Source organism: Urocitellus parryii, unplaced genomic scaffold, assembly GCF_045843805.1.
Source record: "Urocitellus parryii isolate mUroPar1 unplaced genomic scaffold, mUroPar1.hap1 Scaffold_2324, whole genome shotgun sequence".
NCBI classification, from domain to species: domain Eukaryota; kingdom Metazoa; phylum Chordata; class Mammalia; order Rodentia; family Sciuridae; genus Urocitellus; species Urocitellus parryii.
Window position 1 is genome coordinate 65337 of NW_027552386.1, and position 27977 is coordinate 93313.

Genomic DNA, 27977 nt, shown 5'->3' on the forward strand with positions numbered 1-27977 from the left:
TAGGGGTAGAGATCTTTTTCTACAAATTGGTTTGTCTTCCCACTTGGTGAAACTGGCCTCTCTGTGAGGCTGATTTCAATATACCAAGAAAATGTGTCCAGATAGAGATTGTCCTCAGACCTGTATCCCTCCCTGTCACCCCAGAGCTGCTCAAAGACCTAATCATTCTGACACCCAGTCCTCCTGCTTGCTTTGAAAACTTTTCATTAAAATAGAAGAAGGAATGACAAGTTTAAGGATAGTATAAATAACTTCTCTGCATGTTTCACCTGTTATCTCTGTTACTTTTCTCACTGTAGAGATACTTTTTTTTTTCTGGAATTCTTTGAAAGTGAATTGCTGAAATCATGTTTCTTTTCACCCCTAAACACGTCGGTGTTTATTGCTATTACTTTAGTGATAAGAACAAGGACATTCTCTTATATTACCAGTACCGTTTCAAGTTCAGGAAATTTGATGTCCACAAGTATTTTGATTTCTCTGGTCTAGAGTGTGTGCGTGTGTTTTCCCGACAGTGTCTTCATACATATTTTTCCTGGTCTAGGATCCAGTCCAGGACTGTTCTGTGCATTTCATTGTCTGTGTTCTCTTGGGCAGTTTCTTAACCTTTATCTTTGATGACGTTGACAGTGTTTCAAGTGCAGGTGATGTGTTTGCTACGTCACACTTTGCTGTGTCTGTAGTATCTTAGAGATTAGATTCAGATTGTGCATTTTTTGGCAGGACTGCCACATAATGAGCTGGGTTCCCCAAGCATCACTTCAGGGGGCACCTGACCTCTGTCCTGTTATTGCTGATGTGAGTTTTGATCACTCCATTAAGATGACGTATTCCATATTTCCCTATTGTTCAAAAAAAAAAGTCTTTCCTTTTATAAAATAGTGCTTTGCAGGGCATACTTGAGATGATCTACGTATTGTTTCCTCATGAGACTCACCTGCTGGTTATTCATCCCCTTTTCAATCTGGCCTGTGTCAGTTGCTATTGTGGTTGCAAAATGGAGATTTTCCACTGATCGCTGTTCCTTCTACACATATTAGTTGGTTTCATACAGTCAGAAACGCTTTCCCCTCATCTGTTGATCTTTATTTCTTCATGTTGGTATAGACTCAGGGATTCTTACTTAGTAGGTTACAGTCTGTTACCACCATCACTGTCTCCTGTCTGGCCAGTGGGGGCCTCTCAAGTCACCTCCTGTGCCCCCCCTTTTTTCTCTTTTCTTGGTACAGAGGATTGAACTCAAGGGCACTCGACCACTAAGCCACGTCCCCAGCCCTATTTTGTATTTTATTTAGAAATAGGGTCTCACTGAGTTGCTTAGCGCCTTGCTTTTGCTAAGGCTGTCTTTGAACTCTTGATCCTTCTTCCTCAGCCTCCCAAGCTGCTGGGATTACAGGTGTGAGCCACGGCACCCTGCATCTCCTGTGCCCCCCCTTTTTTAATATTTATTTTTTAGTTATAGGTGGACACAATGTCTTTATTTTACTTTATGTGGTGCTGAGGATCAAACCCAGTGCCTCATGCATGCTAGGTGAGGGCTGTACCTCTGAGCCACAACCCCAGCCCTCTTGTGCCCTTTTGATGTGTCCAGTCATTTTTTCTTTTGATACTTTCCTTCCTGCTGATGTAAGAATGTTCTAGGTTTATCTTAATTAAAGTTACTTCTCCAAAGAATTCTACTTCTTTATATTGGCAAGTGGTGTTAGAGGCCAGTATCTAGGTACTGCTTAAGTCCCATGGGGAAACGTCTAATTCTGCTCATGCCAGAAAGGAATAGCATGTGGGACAGCTTCTAAGACCAGTTTACAAACGAGGATTCAGTAAGTCTGTTTCTTCCTGAGTTTATCTGTGGATAAGGCAAAGATTATAATGTTAAATAGAAAACAGCCTTTCTAAGACTGTGTTTTGGTGTCACAGTAGTGACTTTGATCTGTCTAGCTGATAGAGAAGTTGAAAACCTTTGTTCTGATTGCTCCTGATTTGAGGAGGGGGTGGAGCTACCACACCCAGGCCTTAACCACTGTGTGTGCCATTGGTGATGGGAATGGCGGTCCCTTCCACCTTCCTGTTGGCTCATGTGTCCAGTCCTGTCCTCGCCTCTCCCTGCTGTGTGCTTTGTCCCGGGGTTCTCCTGTTCATGCTCACTGTTTATCTTCCTTACACCCACTTTATTTCCCAGACCAGCTAAGTTTCTTTTTTTTTTTTTAAAGGTTGATGTGATTTTTTTTATACCTTTATTTTATTTATTTATTTTTATGTGCCTTGCATATGCTAGGCAAGCGCTGTACCACTGAGCCCCAGCCCCAGCCTTGACCAGCTGTATTTTTTGATCTCTGATTCTCTCAAATTATTAAAATGAATTACTTTAAACTGGATTCATTGTACATGTAGCTCATTGAGGTTTTTAGGAATGCGGAATTTGACCAAAGTCTGGCCTAGGGAAATCTTGGCAGGATAGGAAGTATGGAAAATAATGATTATGCTGTAAATGCGGTATCTCCATTATCTCATACATATTACCAGCTTTTAACTCATCTCTGTCTGGTTGATACAAATGTGGTCGTTATAGTTGTTTATACCTTTGAGAAGGTGTATTATACTTGGAGTGTTAAATTTAACGACTTTTATCTTTCTCCATCTTTAAATTTCTGAATTTTAAGTAGGGAGTGTTCACAATGTTACAAATAATAAAAGCACAAAATTAGTTCCCATGTTAGCTAGCAAGCCAGGGTTCTTTAATTCTTTAATTTTCTTTAGTTCTTTAATTTTCTTTAGTTCTTTAATTTTCAGTTCTGTATCAGCGAGTAAATATTTTCTTCCCCCAAACTTGACTTTAATTGAAGTTTTGTTATTACAATTCTGTTTGGAATTTTTTGTTTAGAAGTATACTGATGACTTTTAAAATTTTTTTTGCTTTTGCCTCTAGAAAAACTAGTTGCTTATCAATGAGAATTTCTTGCTTTAAAAGAACGTCTTCGAATAGCTGAACATCGAATTTCCCAGCGCTCCTCTGAATTGAATAACATTGTCCAACAGTTCCGGAGTGTAGGGGTCGAAACAAATGGAAGTAAGGATGCGTTGAATAAATTTTCAGGTACAGATATATATATATTTTCATATTATAAAAAGATGGTATTCTCAGGTGTTCTGTAGGTATGTTTCAGAAGTTGAGTAGGGCCGTCTATCCACCAGCTTTCATCATCCTTTCAGAGAGAGAAATCAGCACCCAAAACATTCTTATTCTGATAAAATAATTTGTATTAATTGCTAAGTTTGATTTTAAGAAAGTACTGTTAAGTTCAATATCAGTTGTATAAACTTCATTGAACATATTGCGTCTTTGAAAACACATTCAAATTTAACTTTTTGTTTTTACAAGTATACAGGTTGTGACTAATGTTTAGCCTGGTTTCTGGAGGAATCTTTGAGCTATTTGGAGCAGTTAGTGGTCTTAAATCTGAATTATAGCAAGGGAGATACATGCTTTTGGAACAGACACTTTTGGGAGTAGCTGACCGTTCTTCTCTGAGGACATGAGGCAGGGGAGATGAGCACAGTTGTCTTTGCTGTGTCCTGCTCTTGTTCTGATGATTAGACTGATGTGTGTTTATAACCATTTGGCTCCAGATTTGTGCAGACTAACATACTTTCTCATTGAGCTTCTACTATTCTAAAAAGAACTGTGAGTTCCTTTCATCTTTAGATCTATCACCTTAACTTATTTTTCAAAATTTTATGTTCCTTGCTTCCCCTCCTTATGATGAATTTGTCAGTCACGGTAGTGCTTACCATTATTGAATGGTATAGATGAAAAATAAACTTTTTATTTCCTTTATCTTTTTATGCATATTTTTCTTCTGAATTATTATTCTTGAGAGTATATTGTGAGCATTTTTATTAACATGAAATATACTTAAAAATGCTATTTTTAGTAGCTGTAGATATCCAGCTGATCAAATACCATAATATATTAAACATTTTCCTACAATTAATCAAATGTTTTTTTCCTGGGTGTTTTCCCCCAGCTTATAACTCTGTGATGAACATCTTTGACTATCAGTTGATCACATTTCTGGTAGCCCTTAAGTTATTTTTATTAGATTATGACTTTCTAAAAAACAGGATCTATGCTTTGATGACTGTTGATTTTTAAATACGTTAGCACCATTCCTGGAATTGGATAGAAAACAACTGAATAGGGTTGGGGCTGGGGCTCAGTGGTAGGATGCTCACCTCACACGTGCGAGACCCTGGGTTCAATCCTCAGCATCACATAAAAGTAAATAAGTGAAATAAAGTTGTTGTGTCCAACTACAACTAAAAAATAAATATTAAAAAAAACACTGAATAGTTGTTGAGTACATAAAAGCTAAATTCTTTTTTTAATTTATTTTTTAAATTTTAATTTGTTATATATGACGGCAGAATGCATTACAATTCATATTACACATATAGAACACAATTTTTCTCTGGTTGAACACTACATAAAAGCTAAATTCTTTAAAGGGAAATTACTGAATAACAGGACAGAATGTTTCTGGGATTTTGACGCTGTTTTAATATTATTGTTTAATCCACTGATTTAATAGGTAGAGATGACATATTGTAGTTTGTAATTGTTTCTTTACCCATAAGATTAAACTTGAATTTCACATATTTGTATTGGCATTTCTTTTGTGAGTTTTTGGTTTTGTCTTATTTTTTTAATGGAGTTGAGGCTACAAGTCCTTTCTGCCAACTTCCTTGTTTAAAGGTTAACACTATACTTTAATGAAAATTTGAAAGTCTTGCATAATGGAAATAAGATTTTATTTTCAGAAAAAATACATAAAAATTTGATAAAGTGTTAATGTGTAACAAAGGTGGAAGTCATCTATCAGTGGTCAGGGTACTGGGCATTGTTACATTTTCCTAAGTCTATGGCACACTGAGTCTGTTCAGTGAGTCTGACTGAGTGCAGAGGTGGGTAATCGGCATCCCACCTGTCCTGGTCCTGTGCCTTGGCTTCATCCACCTATTCATCCGTATCCTGACTCTTGTTGGGAAAGTGTCCTTCTCATTTTGAATGGAGACTCATCCATCCACCAAGCTATGAAATTAGGAAAAACCTTTTTAGTTCTAATTCTCATAAATTTTTACTGCTGTTTTTATAAAATCAGCAACTTCTATAAGGTAAGATGTTCTGTGAATTAATTATACTTCTGTGTTTCAGGTAATACCCTAAAGCTACTAAAAGAGTTAACAAGCAAAAAATCCCTTCAAGTGCCAACTATTTATTATCATTTGCCTCATTTATTGCAAAACGAAGGAAGCCTTCAGCCTGCTGTGCAGATTGGCAATGGAAGAACAGGAGGTATGTTTATTTTCTTACTTCTTAGTCTGGTTGTCCCGCTGGTCTGAATTGTGACTTGGCATGTTATGTTGACCATGAGCAGTCTGACAGGTCAAAGAAAAAAATTCTTTCTTTATCTGTGCACTTGGGGCTTACACTGGCCAGACGCCATGTTGAAAGAAGTTGGACACTTTTCTTTGTAGATGAGAATAATATTGCAGAAAAAGATCAAGAGAAATCTAGTTCAGGCAGACAAATGTTTAAACCTTTGTAATTTTTCTGTTTTAAAAACTTGGGAGGTAGAGAGATGACTTTTCCTCTTATTTCAACATTAATAGCTCTCATAGGCTGCCAGGAAGGTGGTTCTTATGTGTGTCCTACTTTTTTTTTACCAAGATGTCAGGGGCCAGTCCCTTTTATATAAACTTTCCACAGAATAATAGAAACACTTCAGTTGCTTCTTTTTATAATGTACTCAAAACATAATTTGTGATTTTTTTTCTTACTTGGCAGGGCAACCAGAGCTGTTTGGACCACTTACTGCTTTCCTACTTTTATCCCTCCTTTTTGACATTGTTAACCTTTTCTTTGTAGTTTTAATTTATTTTTTTAAAGAAATGGGGTCTCACTGTGTTGCGGAGCTGATCTTGAACTCTTGGGCTACCGCCATCCTCCTGCCTTGGCCTCCTGCCATCTTCCTGCCTTGGCCTCCCAGGAAGCTGGGACTAAGGTGTGTCCTCTATACCCAGCTCTTTGTAGATTTTGGAGTGCAGATTTTGCTCCCTTACAAATCTTAAACAAGTGACAAGATGATTACTTTATGAATATTGAAATTCATTTTTTGTGAATGTTCTTTGAAAAACGGACTTAGTCCACTCTTGATATAGTAAGAATCTTAAGTATTTTCCTGTCTTTTTTGGTCACATTTTTTTCTCATATTGTTTAGTCTGTTACCATAAGCATTTATATTCATCTTGATTTAAGTTTATATCTTTCTGTTTTATTAAACGTTTAAAATAACACGTTATCTTCCTGAGGAGGTGTAAACTCTTAAAATACCATGTTCAGACTCACTCACTTTTTCATTTCTTTTTTTTTTTTAGAGAGAGAGAGAGAGAGAGAGAGAGAGAGAGAGAGAGAGAGAGAGAGAGAATTTTTAAAAATATTTATTTTTCTGTTTTCGGCAGACACAACATCTTTGTATGTGGTGCTGAGGATCGAACCCGGGCCGCACGCATGCCAGGCGAGCGCGCTACTGCTTGAGCCACATCCCCAGCCCTTTTTTTCATTTCTTTATTAATTCAAGAAATATTTATTGAGGCCAGGAATTCTGCAGGTGCCAGATATATAAAGACGAACAAGACATGTAGGGTACTCTAAATTAACTTTTTTAGAATATTGATTGTTCATTATTTTTTGAAGCTGGTACTTACTGTATCTCTCCCTTCAACAGTTTCGATTTGGACAGGATGCCTTAGCCAAAATTGTGGGTTCATTGGTTTAGACTGTATATTTTATTAGTAAGATAAATGAAAATGAAAATAGAAGTGTTTTTAAAGTCATTTAACTTTGAAAAAGTTTCTGACAGGTTCTTTTATAGTAGCCTGTCCTTTATGAATGTGACGTTCACTTCCTTTTTGGAGGTACTTATTCCATTTTGTTTGTTTATACATCTTTATTTCTTTACCATCTTAAATACAATAAAATCTTGTCAGCCAGCTTTCCAACAGCTAGCATTCTTTTTTTTTTTTTTGGTATTGGAGATTGAACCCAGGGTGCTCCACCACTGAACTGCATGTCCAGTCCTTTTTTAAAAAAAATTTTATCTTGAGCTGATTGTAGTGGCCCATGCTAGTGGCTTGGGAGGCTGAGGCAGGAGGATGGTTAAGTTCAAAGCCAGCCTCAGCAACTTAGTGAGACAGGACTGGGGACTTGGCTCAGTACTTAAACACCCTGGGTTCAATCCCTGGTACAAAAAAAGAAAAAAAAAATTCTTGAGGTAGGGTCTAGCTAAATTACTGAGACTGGCCTCAAACTTGTTGATCCTCCTGCCTCAGCCTCTTGAGTTGCTGGGATTTACAGGTGTGCACCATCATGGCTGGTTCAGCAGTTAACATTCTTATAAAGCTGACACTAATTTTGAAAGAAAAAGCATACAGCTTAGAGTCGGGGGTGGGAATGTGCCCAGATTTATGTGAAAGGAATTTCCTTCCTAAATTCTTAGGCAGTGGTTCTTTTTTTTTTTTTTTTTTTAATTGATTTTATTTTTTTAAATACACGACAGCGGCATGAATTACAATTCTTATTACACATGGGTAGAAGGGCATCTTCTTCAACTGGGAGTCCTCCAAAATCTAAGATCAGCACCACGAGTGATTTAATACTAAAAAAAAAATTTAGTTTATAGAATGGAATATGACTTAAAAACAAAACACAGTCAGTGTGCTTTTAGAGGGATGTGAATGTAAAACTTACCCATAAAATAATAACTATTATAAAAGAAACAGAAATCTTTGTGTTTTTCAGTGATTTAAAATTTCCATCAGGAGGTTGATGAAGAGTAGATACATCTGAAGATAAAATTAGTGATCAGGAAGATTGAGCTGTTTGGTTCTTTTAGAAAGTCAAATAAGTACAGAAGAAAAAATTTTTGAGTTGAAGAAGCACCCAGGTCTTCATAATAAGGGCCTATTCAGTGAAGAGCAGGATAACTGACAAAAGACTCTTGTTAGGTTATCTACCAAATGGTGCTCCTGGTCAGGAGAGGACCACAGGTAATTTCTTTAAGTATTAGCTGAAGTTAAAGTCCATGAGCATCTCCATGTGCCAGGCACTCTGGTTTATAGAATTCAACATGGTTCCTGTTTTTGTGGAGCTTTGGCATAGTACAGGATATGTGTGTTGGTCAAATAATCAGTTACACCCTTTAGTGTAACTAAAGTGTATCACCCTTTAGTGATGTAAAGGGTGCTTTGAGAATGTAGAAAAGGGGCATCTCCCCTGATGAAGAGGTTTAGGGAAGTCTCAAAAATACATTGGATCTGAGACTAGTAGAATATATAGTTAACAGGTAAAGGTGGGTATTTCCTGTCGCTGCTGTTAACAGACTACTACACAAACTCAGGGACTTAACATACATTTATAGTCTTACAATTTTGGAGGGTAGAAATCCTAAATTTAAGGTGTCTGGGGGGGGGTGTTCCTTCAGAAACCCGGTGTGATTGATCATCCCTTCCCGAGCTGTTGTGGAGTGCACAGGCTGATTGCATTCCTTCATCTTTAAAGCAGAGTGTCTTCACATCTCTCCTTTTGATACCACCTCACCTCCTCTCCCTCGGACCCTTCTGCCTTCCTCTTGTACAACCTCTTTGGTTATCTTGAGCACATTTGGTAATCTAGAATAATCCTGTTTCAAGATGCTTAATTTAGTCATATGTAAAAGTCCCTTTTTCATGTAGGGTAACATATTCACAAGTTTCAGGAATTAGGACATGGACATCTTTGGGAGGCCATCTATTCTACCACAATGGGAAAAAAGTGGGAAGTGCACCACAACACTTCCCTGTGACGGAAGGGAGCATGGAAGATCCTAGAAAATGAAAGAAGGCCACTGTAGTTAGTGCAGAGTGAGGGGAAGCACAGGACAATGTGCTGCTAGAGATAGGAGTTCAGGCCCCAAATCACAGGGCTTTTCAGACCTGTTACAGGAGTTTGGTTTTCATCTTAAGAGCAATGTGAAGCAACTAAAGAGTTTTAAATAGAACTTGGCAAGGATGACTTTTTAAGACTTAAATCTTGCAAGGTCCCATTTCCTGCAATGGGAAGAATGAAAGTATGGGAAGAAGAGGAGATGTGGGTGACCAGGTAAGAGGCTGTTCTGGGGGACTGGAGAAGGATGGATTCAGATTAGGCAGTGGCTGGTGGTTGTAGAGAAGGAAAGAAGATGGGGTTAAGGGCTGTTTGGACTATATGGCAGCATTTAAGAGAAATCATAGTTATGGACTGGATTTGTGGACAAGCCTTAGGTTTCTGGATGGAGCAGTGCATGCTGGGTGCATTCAGAGATAGGAGACAGTAGCAAATGGTTTGCAGCGTTGGTTTGTAAGAAATGCATTAAATATGGATATGTCAAGTTTCAAGGGGAAAGGATATGAAGTGGAGAAGTCATGCAGGTAAGTGAACATTTAAATCTCAGACTCAGTGGAGAAATAAGAGTTAGGTTTAATTTTTAGGAGTTTTTGTTTACGAATAAGTGGTTGTTGAAGACATGGATATAAATGAGATCACCTATGGCCCAGGACTGAACCTTCAAAGTTCTTCAGCAGTTAATTTCCAGTGAAAGAAGAGGATAAAGCCAGGGAAGAAAGAAAGTACAACTGAGCAGTAGAAGACAAAAAATTGTCATGGAATATAGAGGAAGAAATGGGGGAGTAAATGACTTAAGTCAAACCATAGGGGAAACATGATGGGCTAAAAATATTAAGTAGCAATGAATATTTAAAAAGGAATATAATTTAGTTCAAATAAAGATAGACTAATTGAAGATTGGAAAAGCCAAATCAAGATTGTTCTGAAAATGTTCTCAATTTTAAAGGAAATAAATACTAGAATTTGAAAACTTCCCAAGAAAGTGGAAGAAAAGTGACATAACAATTGATGTCCCTATCACATAATAACAGCACAAGGTGGGGGGCCTCACCAACCTTACGACTGCATTTCAGAGTATCTAGTATATGGTCAGTTTTCATGTGCACAATTATTATTTAAATTGGAAATATAGTCCAACCCTTTGGTTCTATTTCTCTTGGGTTCCTTTATTCTTCTCTCTAAAAGGATGACCTGACTATATTCTTCACTTTGCTGACATATTTCCCCTGAACTCTAACCCCTTAGAATACACACATTTCCTAGACTGTAAGTGATAGAAGATGGTAATGTCAAACAAGATCAGATTGGGTTATGCTGTGGTATCCAACAACCTCCAAATCTCAGTGGTTTACATAGCAAAGGTTTATTTAAATTTTTGCTGACAGTATATTTCCAGTGTGGTTGATAGGGTTTTGTGCACTCACTGATCACTCAGGGATCCAGGCTGACAGAGCCTTTGCCATCTTGAATATAACTGGCTACCCTGCCAAACAGAAAAGACATCCTGAAGGGTTTCAGACTACAGATACGGTGCTCAGACTGACGACTCTGAACTTTACTCCACCCCAGAAGACCAGGAAAACTGCCTTCAGGAATTAGGACATGGACATCTTTGGGAGGCCATCTATTCTACCACAATGGGAAAAAAGTGGGAAGTGCACCATAACACTTCCCTGTGACAGAAGGGAGCGTGGAATATCCTAGAAAATGAAAGATTCTTTTCTTTCTTTCCTTTTTTTTGTGGTCACTTTTTGAATTATCACTAGCATGGTTTACTCTAATTCTGAAAGTGTGACCAAAATTAGTACTTTCATTTTCAATGTTTTTTGGAGTCCTTAAACTAAAGAATTTAAATTTCAGCTCCAAAACAGAGTATATTTGGGGAAAATGGCTTAATCTCAAAAACATGCCATTTTAAGCTTAAATAAACCAAAATGTAAGCAAAAACATCCCTAGTCAGTAGGGAATAGACACTTTGATCCAGAGCATGCAATAAAGTAATAATGCAATGTATTTTGCTTTTTCCATAAAGTTTTTGAATTACTTATGAGTTGGCATTGCCTAGGAACACTTCATATCATAGTTGTTACACTCTTAATCTATATTTTAAATATTTAAAATATGTATTTTTTTAGATTCTAAGGTTGAGTATATGAAAATTTGCTTCCAAGATAACTCATCCTGTGTTTTGGCATCTCAAAGTAATATGATCAAGATAGAAATCTTGATTTGGAGCCTTCTTCCCCTCAGATGTGTTGTTCTGGATAAAAGATCCCCTTTCCACTTCCTGAAGTCATCCTGGATCCCACTTCTTCCTCTCTCTCCTGGTCCCCTGGTGAAGGTCTTTAGACTTCGTCCTAAATTCATCTATCTGTTCATTTTCAACTCTTCAGACATCCTAATTCAAACCACCATTTTTTTCCTTAATTAGTGCAGTAACTTCCTAACTGATCTTCCCCAAATACTCTTAAAGTTATGCTTTTACTTTCCATAACATTTGGTAATCTCTTAGGATTACAGGTTGGATAATGTCACTGCTGAGCTTACAACTTGATAATGGTTTTCTCTTTATTCTAGGAATTAAGACTGTATTTGTTCCATGTGACCTGACCCTTAACGAATTCTCTGGATCTAGGCTTATTCTACTTTAGATATGTTTTTGCTCCTGATGTTTCTTTACTATGTCAAAACCACTGTGCCTTCCCTGTTGTTCCCTCTTCTGGAACGTTCTGCCTCATCATTAATTAACCAGCTCAATTGAAAACAGAGAGCCCTTTCATGACCACACTGTCTGTAGAGGCACCCCTCCATTCCTCATGCTGACATTATCACATTTGAGTTTGTGTAGCATGGATTATCCTCTAAGGTTATTATCTCTCTTCCCTCTTCAGCAGTGTAAGTTCTGTGAGGGCAGGGAGCTTATTTTTATATCATTCACTCAGATAATTTGTGCCACAGAACAGGTGCAGTCCCTTAACCCCTTTGTACTTAGTATTCTTACCTGCAAATCATGGTTGTAGACCAGTTGACCTATGTTCTTTAAGCTTCCTTCTAGTTTTAGGATTCTATGAATTCTAAGTATTTGGTAGCATTTCCAATTAATTGTTCCATAATTAAGACTAGATTATTTTTAACATCTGCAAAATACTTCTCTGTTGACATATAGCACTCAGAATATTACGACTTTAAGATGTGAATTTTAGAAACTTACTTTGAAATGTAGTCACTTCTATAGTAAATGTGTGTTCCTCAAACCACTGCACCCTGCAAAGCTATGCAACAGAAAGAGAAGAATGGGATTAGGATCACAGCACTCAAAACCAGGCAAACATAAAAACAGGTTAAAACCTAATGAAGATGGCAGCACAATTTTGTACATGTTAAGTGATTAAGTGATACATAACTAATATAATATGGAACTCTGCCTGAAAGGGACCTGCCATTTGCTGCAGGCTATAGAGGGGTTGTAGCTTACAAGTTACCACAAATTGGTGGTACAAGTTGCGTTATCTGAAATCTGAAGGAACGTGGAACCCCCAGTGTGGATGGGTATGGTCGACAGCATGTGAAGAACTGAGGCAGCTGGTAGAGGTTTGTGGTGTGTGCATTTGGTATTTTTACAAAGTTTAGTTTCCTGAATTGGTTTAGCCTGGGTATGGTTTTCTTTCTTTTTCTTTTTTTTAGTACTGAGATTGAACCCAGAGTGCTTAACCACTAAGCCAAATCCCCATCCCTTTTTTGAGACAGGGTCTCACTAAGTTGCTTGGAGGCCTGCTAAGTTGCTGAGGCTAGCTTTAAACTTACAATCCTCCTGCCTCAGCCTCCCAAGCTGCTGGAGGCAGCAGGCATGCACCATGGTGCCCAGCCTGCATACAGTTGTCTATTATTCACCTATGTGAGTGTCTCAGGAGAAGTTGCATATAAGCAAATGTGAAATTCATGCTATGCCCATGTTGATCCCTAATAAATTAATCATGTAGAAACAAATTTGCAATCAAAACAAGCAGTTTAGTAGAATCAACTATAATTTTAGACCTTAAAAATGTTGCACAGATTCCTGTAGCACCCAGCGTTTCCCTATCCCTCATCTACCGTGCATACCCATGACCATGGTATCATGATCAAACCAGGAAATTAACACCAACGCCACACTATTAGCTAACCTTGGCTCTTATTCAGATTTTGTAATTTTCATTGTTTTTCTGTTCCAAGGTCGAGTCAGGATTTTGTATTTCCTTAAATAGTCATGTTTTCTCAGTCTTTTCCAATCTGGGACAGTTCTTTGTTTTCCATGACCTTGATGCTTTAGAGGACTGGCTGCCTATCTTGTGGACTGACCCCACAATTTGGAATTGTCTGATATTTCTTTTTGGTCAGGTTGAGGTTATTCCTTTTGGCAAGAAAACCACAGAAGTGGTGCTGTTCCCTTCTCAGTGCATCATGGACTTGAAGTTGATATGTAAGACATTAATTTTTAAGGCATGTTTAGTGTTTCTGAGTTTTAGTCGTATAAAATTTTTCTGTTTATACTTTATAGCCATTCATTTTTAATGTGAGGTTGACTCTTATTTTTACCAGTTCTTTGACATTACACACACACACTCTCTCCCTCTCTCTCTCTCTCTCTCTCTCTCTCTCTCTCTCTCTCTCTCTCTCTCTACCTCTCTCTCTCTCTCCCTCTCTCTCTCTCCCTCTCTCTCTCTCCCTCTCTCTCCCTCTCTCTCCCTCTCTCTCCCTCTCTCTCCCTCTCTCTCCCTCTCTCTCCCTCTGTCCCACCCCACCCCTTTATGGTTAAGTCATGTGGAACGTATGATAATACAGTATTATAGGTATGTTCTTGTATCCTTTGATTAATTTCTTTCTGAAATTGAAACTAAATCCCTCAATTCCTGTGAATTTGAAGCATTGTATTTTCAAAATGGTAGTATTTTTCTATTATTGTCCTTGTGAAGTCTTTTTTATGTAATTACTGTATTGTTTTGTTTCAGTTTCAATAGTAATGGGGATTCCCACAGTGAAGAGAGAAGTTAAATCTTACCTCATAGAAACTCTTCATTCCCTTATTGATAATTTGTATCCTGAAGAGAAGTTGGACTGTGTTATAGTAGTCTTCATAGGAGAGGTAATTATTTGTTATTTTTTTTTACTATATATAGTCTTAAGAGTAAAACTATAATTGAATATTCAGATATGCTTTATAAAGAATTTTTTAAATGTGCTGAGTGAAGCTTAGGTAATATATGCTATCTGGTTAGTTAATGTAAATCTTGTGTGTTGTTTGCTCTAAGTTCTTCCCTGCAGTTAAAGCCAGGAATGATAACCTTCATTGTCAGTAGGATAATATTATACACATAGATCATAAAAAAATGAATCCCCATTTCTAGCTCTGAGACCTAAATTGGAGTTGTGAAACTGAAGGAGGGTTTAGCCTAGGCATAACCCCAGCCTAGGCTAACCCCTATGAAGCAGCCATCGTTTTATTAGAGGAAAATCACTTGAATATACCTCTTCAATTTTAGTCTCCTCAAAAGATTTAGAGAAAGAATCTTTTTTGTCTGATACCACAAGGAACAAGTGCCCTGAGTAAATATTTCCTTAATTATCATATCAAATTTCAGCCTGGGAAAAGGCTAAGGGTAACGTTCACCTAGATGGCTTGCCTAGCATGCATAAGGCCCTGGGTTTGATCCCCACCCCTCCGTCCCCAATAAAAGGTAAGAAAAAAAAAGGTGGGGGGCAGAAGATGGACATAGTATAACTGTGTATAGTTCTGGACCTCTGATTCCCACTCCTTCAGGGTTCTCTGTCTCTTTAAATAAAAATGATCTTAATGTTTTCTTAATGAAAAAAGTAATATGCACATTATTTAAAACAATTAAATAAATATGTAATGAAAACTCGCCTCTTACACCTTCATGTGGATAGAACTATAAGTATTTTTAAATGTGTCTTAAAGAATTTTTCCTATGACTTGTGTACACATATATGAGTGGATCATTCTATACATATTTTAATACCATGAACATCTTTCCATGCTAAAAAGATTAAAAATCACAGCATCATTTTTAAAAACAAAATTAAATTTTTTTTAAATTTAGACGGACACAATATCTTTATTTTATTAATTTTTTTATGTGGTGCTAAGGATCGAATCCAGTACCTCATGCATGTGAGGCAAGCACTTAACCTCTGAGCTACAACCCAAGCCTCATAGCATCATTTTTTAATGGCTAAAAAATACTCCATTGTATGGTTTCAACATGAATTATTTTTAAAAACTTTTTTAGTGTGGATGGACACAATACCTTTATTAATTTTTATGTGGTGCTGAGGATTGAACCCATTGCCTCACATGTGTTAGACAAGCACTCTACCACTGAGCTACAGCCCCAGCCCCTCAACATGAGTTATTTGATTGATAGGCTGTTTCTGAGTTTTTGCAGTTATAAGCAGTACTGAAATAAGCACTCTGTAAATAAATTGTATACTTTTATAGTTACTGACTTGGAACTCATTTATAAATACAGATTGCTCTCTCAGAATCCATACACATTAAAATATTCATAGATAGCCAGCATACCCTGTAGAAATTAAATCTGTTTATCTCCTTTCCAAAAGTCTGAGAGAGCTATTTCTTTCTTCCTGTAGTTCATACTAGTTTTAAAATATTTTTGTCAATTGGATGGGTTGAAAATAATACTTGACTTTTGTTAATTTGGATTTCTTTACTGAGTGGGATTAAATGTTGGTTTATGAAGTTTTATTTTGGATCATTAGTATGTATAATTATTTTATAAGCTTTGCTTATTTTTTTGGTTGTAAATTGTGATTTGTAAGACATTTTCATATATGAAATATTTTCTCATTTGTTACTTGTATTAACTTATGATGTTTTAATCTGTTACAAAAGTTTTCCGTTTAAGTAACGAAACTGGCCAATCAAAAAGGAACTTGGTAATAGCTATTAAAATTAAAAACATACACTTTAACCCAACATTTTGCTTCTAAAAACAGACCCAATAGAAACATTTGCAAATACAGAAATACATTCAAGTACATAAACATTTATATAGCTCTTATATGTGTATTAATAAAACAGGTAAGGAAAGTAATCTCCTGTAATATACCAGATACTCTCACTAGCAAATAGCTTGAGAGTTGGGATTATAGACTGATGTCACTTTGTATTGCATACAATTTTATAAAATCAGAATTTACTTACAGTGAGCACATATTAATATTTAATTGCAAAAAAAACCTTTAACTGTGAAAGAATCATTCTTACACACTTGAAAAATAATGTTCAGTTTACAGACAGAGCCTAATGTCCTTATGGATTTGAGACCCTCTTACTATCATGATTAATCTGGATTAAGATGTAGTATTATTGGGTTTGGATCCAGAGGGACTGTATTCTGGGCTGGATTCTGCTCCTTTTTATGCTTTCTTGAGCCTCAGTTCCTCATCTCTTCAATAAGAGTGATGCTGTTGACTGTTTGGAGCTCATCGTTGTTGCAGAGGCACTGCGAGATCACACAGGGGAAACCTTGTAAACATTGGCAGTGTTCCCGTCTCTGAAGAGTCGTTTCTCCCAAATGCACTGTTTGTCTATATATCTATGCAGAATTTCAATCAAGAAAATCTGAACAGAAGAATTAAAGAGTGCACTGAATTGCCTTTAGTCGGTTTAAAATTATTATTAATCACAGTGTTTGATTCCACCTTGATGAGTAGTTCTAAGCTGGGACCTCAGTAACACTAGGAACAGGTATGTGCTGTGTGGCGTTGAGGGTGACCTACGTGTGGAGTTGTTTCTGGGCCTAGGTTTCCAGGCTCTTCCTGAGCCTGTATTTCCACCTGCCTACCTCACTGTGGTATCTGAATATTAGTTTTAATCTGTCCAGAGCCAGATTAATCTGACTTTCCCAAACTGCTGCTCTTCCAGGTTTCCCATCTGCTTATGAAAGGATTCTTGTATACGGTGTTAATAGGCCTGTGCTGTGGTTATTCTACTTCCAGCTCATGATACAGATCCACAGGGCACGTGTGTCCTCAGTTCTCTTCATGTTATTCCAAAGTCCAAACTATTGCTGCTGTTTTCCCTTTCTTTCTCATCCTTCAACTCCCAGTTTATCATCTTTTGAGAAACCATCCTGAGTCTCCCATTTGAAATTAATCTAGGATAAATAGGCAGCTTTAACCAGGCAGGCAGGTGAGTAGAAAGACTCTTTAGACTCTGGCATTTCTCTATTTTATGTTTCATTAATTTCTATTGTAATATTAATTACTTCTTTCCTCCTGCTTGCTTTTAGTTTTGCTCTCCTTTTGCTTTGAGATAAATTAGGAATTTATATAAAGGCATGAATTCTCTCTGGTCCATTTTAATATTTGAGGAGAAAAATCAAGAATGAAAACCTGGAGATGCACATAGAAAAGAGTTACCATCATCTTTTCCTCACATGACCCCCAGTTCTTTGTATTCTTTTTTGCTTGAAAGGGAGAAACCATAAGGAGAAGAAGAGAGAAAAGTAATTAGTTGCCTTATTCCTTGTTGGTCATTTCACCCTTATTGATCCCTTTGGCATGTGATGAGTCATTTATAGAACATACAGAGTGTTAAGCAATACACTGTTGCATTATTTGAAAGTTGCTGACCCATTCTGAACTTGAGAAGGGATTGACAGGAATGCATTCTATCTCCCTTAAGGCTCCTTGGTAGGATCAAAGTGTGCTATTCAGATTTTAAGATTGTATCATTCCTGTGTTTATTTTTCCTTAGAGTTTAATTATAATTTTTATATTCTAATATTTTGTAAATCTAATTTTTTGTTGTTTTTATTATATATAGAATATTTCTTATATTGTTTATACCAATTTTATCATGATCATTTTTATTTGTTCTACTTAGTTGTACGTGACAGCAGAATGCATTTCAATTCATCGTACACCAATGGAGTGTAACATTTCAGTTCTCTGATTGTAAATGGTATAGAGATGCACCATTTATGTATTCATACATGTACCTAGGGTAATGATGTCCATCTCATTCCATCATCTTTCCTATCCTCATAACTCCTCCCCCCTCTCTCCCCTTTGCCCAGTCCAAGGTTCCTCCATTCTTTCCATACCACCCCTCATCATAGATCAGCATCCAGTAATCAGAGAAAAACGTTGGGCCTTTAGTTTTTTGGGATTGGCTTACTTCACTTAACATAATATTCTCCATCCATTTACCTGCAAATGCCATAAGTACTGTCCTAAGTTATAAGTGTTATTTAGATTTCTCCAAATGTTCCACTGCTGTCCTCTCATGACCTGACACTCTTGAAGATTACTGGCTGTTTTATGGAATGTCTTTCAGTTTGGGATTGTCTGGTGTTTCCTCATCATTGAATTCAGGTTGTATCACAGAAGTGAGGTGGTGTTCTTTTTCAGGGCCTAGTGTTAAAGGCTACATGATGTTGACCCGTCTCATTACCGGGAATGTTAGCTGTCATCACTTGATTAAGATGACATCTCCCAGTTTTTCTACTGCGAAGATACTCTTTTTCCTGTGTAGTTAGTAGCCTATTTTGGAGGTGATACTTTGAAATCATGCAGATATCCTGTTTCTCATCTTAACTTTTTACCAAGTGAGTAGTCTTATTATTGTGTTTACCAAATGGTGATTTTCTAGTTTCATCATTTAGCTTCCATTTAATAATTAGGATACTGTTAAGAGGAGCTCTTCTTTTTATTTTGTCACTTGCATCAGTGTTGAGTTGTACATAATAAGAATAAGCTTTTATTTTGTTGATCAATTATTCCAAGTTTGGTCACTAGCTCGTTTTGAATTGGCGACTCTGTCCTCCTGATATGGCCCCAGCGGTTTCCCTGCTTTCTAACAGCTTAAGAGTTCTAGGCTAGTCTTATATTTCCCCTGCACCAGTCCTGAAATCAGCCATTTTTCAAAGGGACCTTATTCTTTTTATTGAAGAATGGATTAAAAAACAGGATCTGGACACTAGGGTGCTGGCTACTGAGAGATCATTGCTTCTGGCCCTTTGAGTGGACAGATGTGTGTCCATCTGTCTGTATATTAGACATCATGATTTCTAATGATACTTGATTCCAGTCTCAGAGTCCATTCTAGTCTCCCCGCATCCCCTTAATTTTTCAACTCTTCTCCAACAGTGAGAAACCCAGTTCTTTATGACTCAGTGTATCTGTATTCTTTTACATCTCAAGGGGACATACAGTGTTTTTGTGTTGTTAACCCTACCCCAGGATAGCACTGCCTAGAGGGAAATATTTGTCTACAGTTCTTTTGTCTCAGCCTTACAGTATCCAGAGTTCTGTTTTCCGGAGTCACTTGGCCTAGTTCTGTCCTTTGCCACCCTCTCAGTGATATTTTCATGCTGTTCTTTTGTCATGGACATTGGTTTGTTACTATTTGTTTCTGTTGTGAGTTTGTAGAGTGTTGTCTGTGCAGCTTCTACTTCAGATTGGTGGGTGTTTTCGTTGTAGCTTAGGAGATGCTCTGTTTTTGTGAGTGTTCCGTGAGCTCTTGGAGATATGTTACTTGTTCTCAAAATTCAATTATGTGTGCTCTGTTGCATTTATGCTTCATATATCCTTATCTTTTCCCACTTGATGTGTTGTGGACTCAGGAGTTAAACATCTTCTGCTACTGTTTTTGTTTTTCCTGTATTATAGTTTTTTTGTTTTATAAATAGTAATGTTATTTTATGGTGGACATTTATAACTTAATTGGCAATTACACCTGCTGGCATTTTAAAGTGACTTATGCATTATGTTAATTTTGAGGGCCTAAATTCGCCCTTACTGGGTGGCAGTATTATGACCTATGCTTTCCTGGGGTTTGCGTTTGTCTGGTATTCCTATGTCCTCCCTTTTGTTTCCCTTTCTTTCTAAATCACCTTTTTTTTTTTTTCTTTTAATACATCTAGTTTACATCCTAGAGTTGAATTTTGCTTTGTGATTTAATTAGAACGCATTTCTCTTCTAGATGAATTTATATATCTGTATGCAGTTATTTGGTCTTAATCCTATCATTTTATGGGATTCCCCCCCTTCCCCATATGTCTTTTATAGGATTTTTTGTTGCTTATTTGTGTTGCTTTATTTTGTGTGCTTCATTTTTCTATTTGAGAAAAGTATGTATTTTTATACCAGTGATTACTGTTGTAGCTGTAACTTTATACAGAACCCTTATATAACCCTCTGTTTTCTTAGATGGTATCTATGGCTTCCCGACATGGGAAGCAATAAAACTGGTATTATTTCTTCTTTTCCTTTCCTACCCTACCTCTTCTCTTCTGCCTGATTTATATTGTCTTACGTAGTATTCACCATTGTACTAAGAAATGGAATTCTCTGCTGTCATCTGGTATGCCTGCTTAGCATCCTTTGACTACAGATACTACAGAGGAGGTGAGAAGCTTTGTCTCTCTGCTGTCCTCTCCATTTCTGCTAGATTTGCTAAGTTTTCCTTATTATTTAGTGTACATGCTGGGCTGGTTCCCTTCTTATGAATCATCATTGAAGGAAATGGGTTTTCAGGCTGCTGTCGTGCCAGAGGATGAGGGGTCAGAGAGTGTTCCAGACTATTTGGTTTATTTGAAACAAAGACTGTCTTCCCTCCTTCCACGGAGCCAGGCTGCTTCCTGTCAATCCAGCTAGTCTGAGTAGTTCTTCTTGTTACCTCTGGATATTAGGACCAAACTAGATCCTTTCAAGCTTAAGGATTTCAGTTATTTTTCAAAAGGAAAATTTTTGTGTTTCTGAGTCTGGCTCTCACGGACAGTAGTCTGTGGTTTCTTTACTCTCCCTCAGCAGGCTAGTCTTTCTAGTCGGACAGCCTGATGCGCTTCCACCCACAGGGTGTGGTTACCTGGGCACTTTGCTTTTGAACTTTCTTCTCCCCTGAAGCACCTGAAGAGCTTGGTGGTCTCAGGGTGGCCCTTGCTGTCATCATATTTTCTCAAACTCTCCTCATTGCCTGAGGCTATTTTTAAATAATGGCAAGAGTTCAGATTTCATTCTAAGAATTCTTTTACTCACTGAATAAATTTTTATTGAAGAGTTAAAATAGGGAAGGTTCTGGAGATTAAAAAAAAATTAAAGCTCTATCAGAATGTAGATGGTGTTCCTGAAGTCTAGCATTGTACAAAAATACTAGTTTTTCTATATCATTGGCTGTATTTTTTTTAAAAAAAAAAATGTGTGTATGCCTTGCTAAAGAGTGCAGTAATTTTACGAAGTATGTTATGTTGAATAGTCTCATCTTCACCCTCCCATCCATGCCCCCTTTCTTACTGTGAGACTGTTAAGGTCTTTTCAGCCCTAGTGGGCTGGCAGGCAGGCATGTGAGTAGAGAGACTCTTTGAGACTCTGGTATTTCTCTAGTTTATGATTCATTAATTTCTAATATAATAATTACTTCTTTCCTCCTGCTTGCTTTCAGTTTTGCTCTCCTTTTGCTAGGTTTTTAAGGTGAATGTTTAGATTGTTGGTTGGAGATCTTTTCTCTAATATAGGCAATTTAAAGCTACAAATTTCCCTCTAAGTTTCATGTTAGCTGCATCTCCAAAGTTTTGATATTATCATGTTTTAATTTGTATTCAGATCAAAAATACTTTGTATATCCCCTTGTAATTTCTTCTTTGACCCAAAAGTTATTTAGAAATGTGCTTTTTAAATTTTTATCTATTTGAGGACTTTCCAAATTTTCCCCTGTTCCTGATTTCTTATTCAACTACATTGTGGTGAGAGAGTGTAGTTTGTGTGATTTCAGTCCTTTAACATTTTTCAGTACTTGTTCATTGCCCAGTGTGTGATCTGACCTACCAGGTTCCCTGTGCTAGGAGTGGATTCTGCTGTGGAGGATTCTGTAGATGTAGTGGAGTGATCTTTCTGTAGATGTCGGTTGGGTGAAGTTGGTGGACTGTGTTGTTCAAGTCTTCTGTATTCTTGCTGGTTATCTTCTAGTTTTTGCTTCTATTCTTCATTTGAAATTATAGATTACTATAATGCATCAGTAGTATTTTGGCCTATAATTTCCCAGCAGCTAGATTTTTACAATGTTTGTGTATGCTTTGGTCATAAATCACACAAATGACTATCAAGAAGAAATTGCGTGTGTACATGTTATCCCATAAAATTTGGTGGTAATTTAATAAATATTTTCTGAAAGAGTGGTAAATTGTTAAGCATATGTACAATAAAACAAAACCTCTGCCCATTGTAGCTTACAGAGAAGGACAGAAAAAAAATTCAAATATGCAGAATGTTAGATGTTAGCATGGTGGCGGATAAATGGGTAAGGAAGAAAGGGAGTGCATGGTCGTCCAGTGTGGGGTTAGCAGGGACACCTGGGCGGAGGCCTGAAGGAGACAGGAGTGAAACAGTATAGCAGAGGAACTGTTAAGCAAAGACCCCGAGCCAGGGCATTGCTTGGCATGTTTTGCAGAACAGCAAGGAGAGGCCTGAGTGGCTTGGTGGAGGAGGCAGGGGACTCACTAGTAATGGGCAGCCAGAGAAGGACAGGCTGGGCTAGACCACATATGACGCTACAGTTTCTTAAGAACTTCACTTTTGCTGTCAGTGAAGGGTAAGGACAAACTTTGTAAAGGGTCAATGATAAATATTTTAGACTTTGCAGGTCATCCAGTCTCTGTTGGAACTGTTCAACTCTGCCATTTTAGCATGAAAACAAACCATGGACAGCATGTAAGGGGATGCATGGAGCAGTGTTCCAGTCAGGTTTTACCTTGGGATGCCAGGCCAAGGATCGACTTTGCCAATCCTTGCTCTAATTAAGATGGAAAGTCCTTCAGGAGTTTCGAGTAGAGAAGACACCTAATTTACTAATTTTTTTTAAAGGCACTTACAAAATACCTTTTTATTTGTTAATAAGTTTAGGTTTAGAGAAAAGTTACAAAAATTATACAGCATTCCCTTCACTTGTCTCACTTGAAGGCTGACCACTGATGCAGCCATCCTCACTGATAAAAAAAACCAGAACACGAGTGTAATGCTCTTGATTCAACTGCAGCCTTTATTCGACTTTCATATTGTTCCACCTGTAGACACATTTCTATTCCAGTATCCATTACAGAGTCCCACATTACACTTAGTGGTTCTGAATCTGTAGGTTTCCTTCAATCCAAGACGACTCCTCTCTTTTTTCTTGTCTTTAATGAACTTAGGTATTTTTGATGAGCACTGGTAAATTATTTTGCAAAATGTCTCAGTTTGGATTCATCTCATATTTTCTTGTGACTACATTATGATTTTTGGCAAGAGTAATATGACTACTTTTTTGAAAGGATTCTGCTGGCTACTTTGGTAAGGGCAGAAATGGGAGACCCCTGGGAAAACTTGTCATAATCCAGCTGAGGCTTGAAGTAGGATATTCATGGAAGAATCCAGAAATAGTTGATTTATAAGCATATTGAACGGATTGGGTTATGGTTAAAAAAAAATGTGAGCCACTGCTATGGCATCAGGCCTCAGCATCCTAGTTAGCGGCAGGAAAACTATGCAAACGTACTGCAAATGAAGAAGTAATTTTTTTCTTTTGTCTAGCCCTTGAACTTCCTCTTATTAATCTTTCAGCCCTTGACCATTTTAGAAACCTGGCTAACTAAAATAATGTGACATTGTTTGGCTCTGTTGGTGTGTCATGTTTAATTGAAAGTAAAAGAAAAAATCAAGCATTAGGTGGGTAGTCATAACTTTTCCTTGGATCCTAGGGAAATAAAATTTATTGTGAGCTGCCAGCCCCATTTTGACATATCCCTGTCCTTTGAATCCTGCTGATCTGTCACATGTACACATTATATTTCTGGAATTCTCAGTGGTTCCTTGTTATGTTAAATGACTTCTGTTTCTCACTGTGGTGGAGTTAGCAAGAACTGGACTTATCTTCCTGATGTCAGCAAGTAGAAGGCCGGACAAAGTGTGTGAATCAACTGTTCTCGGACACTGGACAGCAGACTACACAGGACATGGCTGCCTGAGATAGAGGGAAAGCACCATGATTGTCCCAGTTTTCTGTCTAGAGACATATTTCTCTATCCCAATGAAACATATTTCTGTATGCAGAAAGGGCACCAAACAGAGAAGCTGGAGACTGCAGAGCAGAGGTCCAGAGGGTAGAGTACTACCCAGAAAATGACACCTTTCAGTGTTGGCTGAATCAGGCCACACGTGGGGAATGCCCAGGGCTGGTAAAGGGACAGCCAGGAGTTCCCAGAGCTCAGAGAGCCTGAAATCTGGGCAGCCACGTGGCAGGTCTTCAGGGTCACTCTTCAGTATCACACTCTCTCTCCTTCAGGGACTTTGATGTTTGTTTTGTATATTTAGGTGCTCTGATGTTGGTGCAGATATATTTACAATTGTATGAATTGACCCCCTTATTATAGAATGTTGTTGTATTTTATTAGTCTTATTTGTCTGATGTAAAAACACATCTCTTCCTTCGTTTTCCTGAGAAATCTTTTTCCATCCCTGTCAGATTGTGTGTGTGTGTGTGTGTGTGTGTGTGTGTGTGTGTGTGTGTGTCCTTAAAAGTGAATTGACTCTCTTGCAGGCAGCATAGAATTGGGTCTTGGTTATTATTTTTCAATCCAGTCAGTCACTGTCTTTTTATTGGAGAATTTAATCCATTTACATTCGAGGTTCTTACTGATAGGTAAGGACTCACTATTTAGTGATGGCCATTTGCTAATCGCTTTCTGGTCGCCTGTAGTGCATCCTTCCTTTCTTGCTGTTGTCCTCTCTGCTGTGATGTGCTGGTATGCTTTGAATACTTTCTATTTTGGTTGTGTGCTCCACTGAAGAGCTTTGCTTTGTGAGGCTTACACAGAGCAATTTAAGCCTGCAACAGCCTGTTTCAAGCTGACTGCACACAGCTCTGCCTTTACTCCTCCCCCAACATTTTATGTTTTTTGTATGAGAATTTTTATTTTTTCTCAAAGAAGCAACTTTTTGTTTCTTTTATTTTTTTAAAAAAATTTTTTGTTTCAATTTAATTCATTTCTGCTCCTGTAGATATGAGTAGTTTTGTGTTTTAACCCTCTTGCTAGGAACAGACTTGCTATATACACTGTCATTGTCTAGAGTATTCTGAATATGGCTCTTTTCCTTAGACCATTGAGTTTTATAATTTTGTATGCTTTGTGGGCTATTTAGAGGTCTTTTGTTTCAGCTTAAAAACTCCCTTTACCTAGGGAGTTCCTTAAAGTCGGGTGGTGAACTCCCTTAGTTTGTGTTTGTCAAGGGAAGTTTTTATTTATCTAGTTTTGAAAGACAGCTTTGTTGGGTAAGGTATTCTGGGTTGGTGATTTTTTTTCCACTTCAGTGCTTTGAATATATCATTCTCCTTTCCTGTCTTCCAGGGTTTCTGTGGAGACATCTGGAGATAGTGGTATTGCTTCCCCTAGATGCGGCCTTTCTGCTGTGAGAACTTTGTCTTTGATTTTGATTGCTTAGTGTCTTGCTGAGCTCCTTTTTGGGTTAAATTTTATTGGAGAGCTCTGTGCTTCCAGTACCTGGTTGTTGGCATCTACCCCCAGATTAGGGCATTTCTCTGCTGTTCATACTTTCTGGCCTTTTTCCCTCTTTCTTTCATCTTCTGGAGCTCCTGTTACATGCAGATTTGGCCTCTTGAGGTTCTCCTGTAGTTCACATAGACTTTCTTTCCTTCCTTCCTTTTCTTTCCCTCCCCACCCTCCTTTCCTTCCTCCTTCCCTTTCCCCCTCCCCTCCCCTCCCCTCCCCTCCCCTCCCCTCCCCTCCCCCTCCCCCTCCCCCACTCCTCCCCTCCCCCTCCCCCCTCCCCCCTCCCCCCTCCCCTCCCCTCCCCTCCTCCCTCCCTCCCTCCCTCCCTCCCTCCCTTCCTTCCTTCCTTCCTTCCTTCCTTCCTTCCTTCCTTCCTTCCTTCCTTCTTGTTTTTGTTCCTCTGTCCAGGTAATTTCAAATTCTTTTTAACTCACTGATTCTTTTGCTTGATCAAGTCAGCTGTCATAGCTTTCTGTTGAAAATTTTAGTTCACTCTTTCTTCATTTCTAGGATTTCTGCTTAATTATTTTTAAAAATTGTTTCTATTCCTTTGTCAAATTTATTTGTGTATGTATTGCTTTCCAAATTACATTTGGTTTTCTAACCCTATATTTTTGTGGTTCACTGATTATCAGTCATTTCATACATTGCCATATCTTTAGGGTCTGTTATTGGAGGTCTGTTAGATACACACACACACACACACACATATATATGAGAGAGAGAGAGAGGTGTGTGTGTGTGTGTGTGTGTGTGTGTTATAATTCCCTGCTTGTAATCACTGTGTCCTTGCATTACTTTGTGTACCTTTGAGGAGACAGCTCCCTCTTCTGGCCTGCGCAGGCATTCTTTGGCAGGGCCCATCCTTCACTATTTAGCCTGTGATTCTAGGGGGCCAACTGGTGAAGCTCCTATAGAGGCAGAGCTTCTTGTGAGCTCTCTAGTTGGATGTGGTCCTGGCTGCATAGTGTGATGGCTTCTGGTCAGGCCAGTCAGAGGATGTCTTCCCTGGTCAGGCATTTCCACTATTTAGGATCTGTAGTTGGGCAGGAATACAGGTTCCAAGGTTAGGCAACATTGCTCTTCTGGATGAGTGGGGTCAGAGGCTATGCTCCTTGGAAATGCATGATTGAGGATTGCTTCCTTATCACAGTGGTGCCATGGAGTGGGCTTTTGGCTGAGTTGAGGGACTGTTTGACCTCCTGGGTCAAATAGCTTTACCCTCTGAGCTTCTCCACAATGTGTAGACCCTATGTAGACAGGATCTTTGGGGCATTTTGGCCAACACTTGACTTCCTGGGTCAAGCAGGTCTAGCCCCATGTTTCTCTGAAATGTCGGAGGTGGGTGTTGGACTTAGGGTCATTGGAGTGGGCTGTGAGGCTGGGCTGGAGGTTGGCCGTGTAGGGACGCAAGCTGGGTTGAACTTCCCGCTGTGCTGCTGAAGGCAACCAGTTCAGCTTTGTGGACGGGCTCTGAAGTAAGCTTTAACTCTAGTCACCCAACATGGGTGGTAGAAGCACAGAGGTGCCACCACCAGGGCTCGTGTGCTGGTCACTGTGCTCTCTGCCTCCTTTCCTGGCTCCTGATGGTCAAGCTGTGCCATACCCCCAGTGTTGCCCACGAGGTGAGACTAGAGTGGGATGCATCTCTGGATGCTCGGGAAGCTGCATGACTGTCCCTGGTTCTCTTTCCTCAGTAAACACCCTAGACGTTCTCTCCCTGTGTCATTGTGTCGGCTTGGATGGGAGAAGTGCCGTGGTAGTGGTGGGACCATTCTTTCTTATCCTGCTGTCCTCAGTTCGGCCAACCAGCAGCATGTCTCATGCTTGTTTTCAAGTAGTAGGGTTTTCAGAAAGGTGTTCTGGTCTGTGGGTAGTTGTTAGTTGAGCTTTCTGTAGTGGGGTGAAGCCTGAGGCTTATGATTTTGCCTCCTTGCTGACACCATCTCCTCTGGGCTCATGTTAACATATATATCCAACTTTTCCATGTGTCTCTAAGAGAAGCTGAGTGATCTAGATCCAGGTATACAACCTGAAATACTTAATTTTTATACCTTTAGCTTTATTCTGTTTTTTAAAAGTAATTCACACAATGTATAATCCACCCACTAAAACAGTTGGGCAGCCATCACCTCAGTCAACTTCAGAACATTTTCCTCACCCTATAGAGAAACTCTTAGCCATTGCCCAGTCATCCTCCTATTCCCCCAGCTCTAGGCAACCGATAATCTATTTTCTGTCCCTGCAGATACTTGTCTTTGGATATTTCATATAAAAGCAGTTGCATGATATGTAGTCCTTTGCAACTGGCTTTTCCACTTAGCATGGTGTTTTCAAGGTTCATCTCATTGTAGCACATATCAGCCCAGCTCTTAATTTTACTTAACCAGGACAAACACTTGGTTCTTAATTAAAAAATGCTCTTTCTTTAG

The 27977-nt window shown here is 38.4% G+C and overlaps 1 protein-coding gene across 1 annotated transcript in view; it reads left to right on the forward strand.

Moving 5' to 3' along the window:
• The window catches only part of LOC144251821 (alpha-1,3-mannosyl-glycoprotein 4-beta-N-acetylglucosaminyltransferase A-like), a gene marked incomplete at its 3' end in the record, with an annotated part of 82085 nt that overhangs the window by 34788 nt on the left and 19320 nt on the right, over nucleotides 1-27977 (forward strand). The window contains 3 exon segments of the mRNA XM_077794532.1: nucleotides 2927-3094; nucleotides 5213-5353; nucleotides 13969-14102. Coding sequence (XP_077650658.1) covers nucleotides 2927-3094; nucleotides 5213-5353; nucleotides 13969-14102 — 443 coding nt within the window.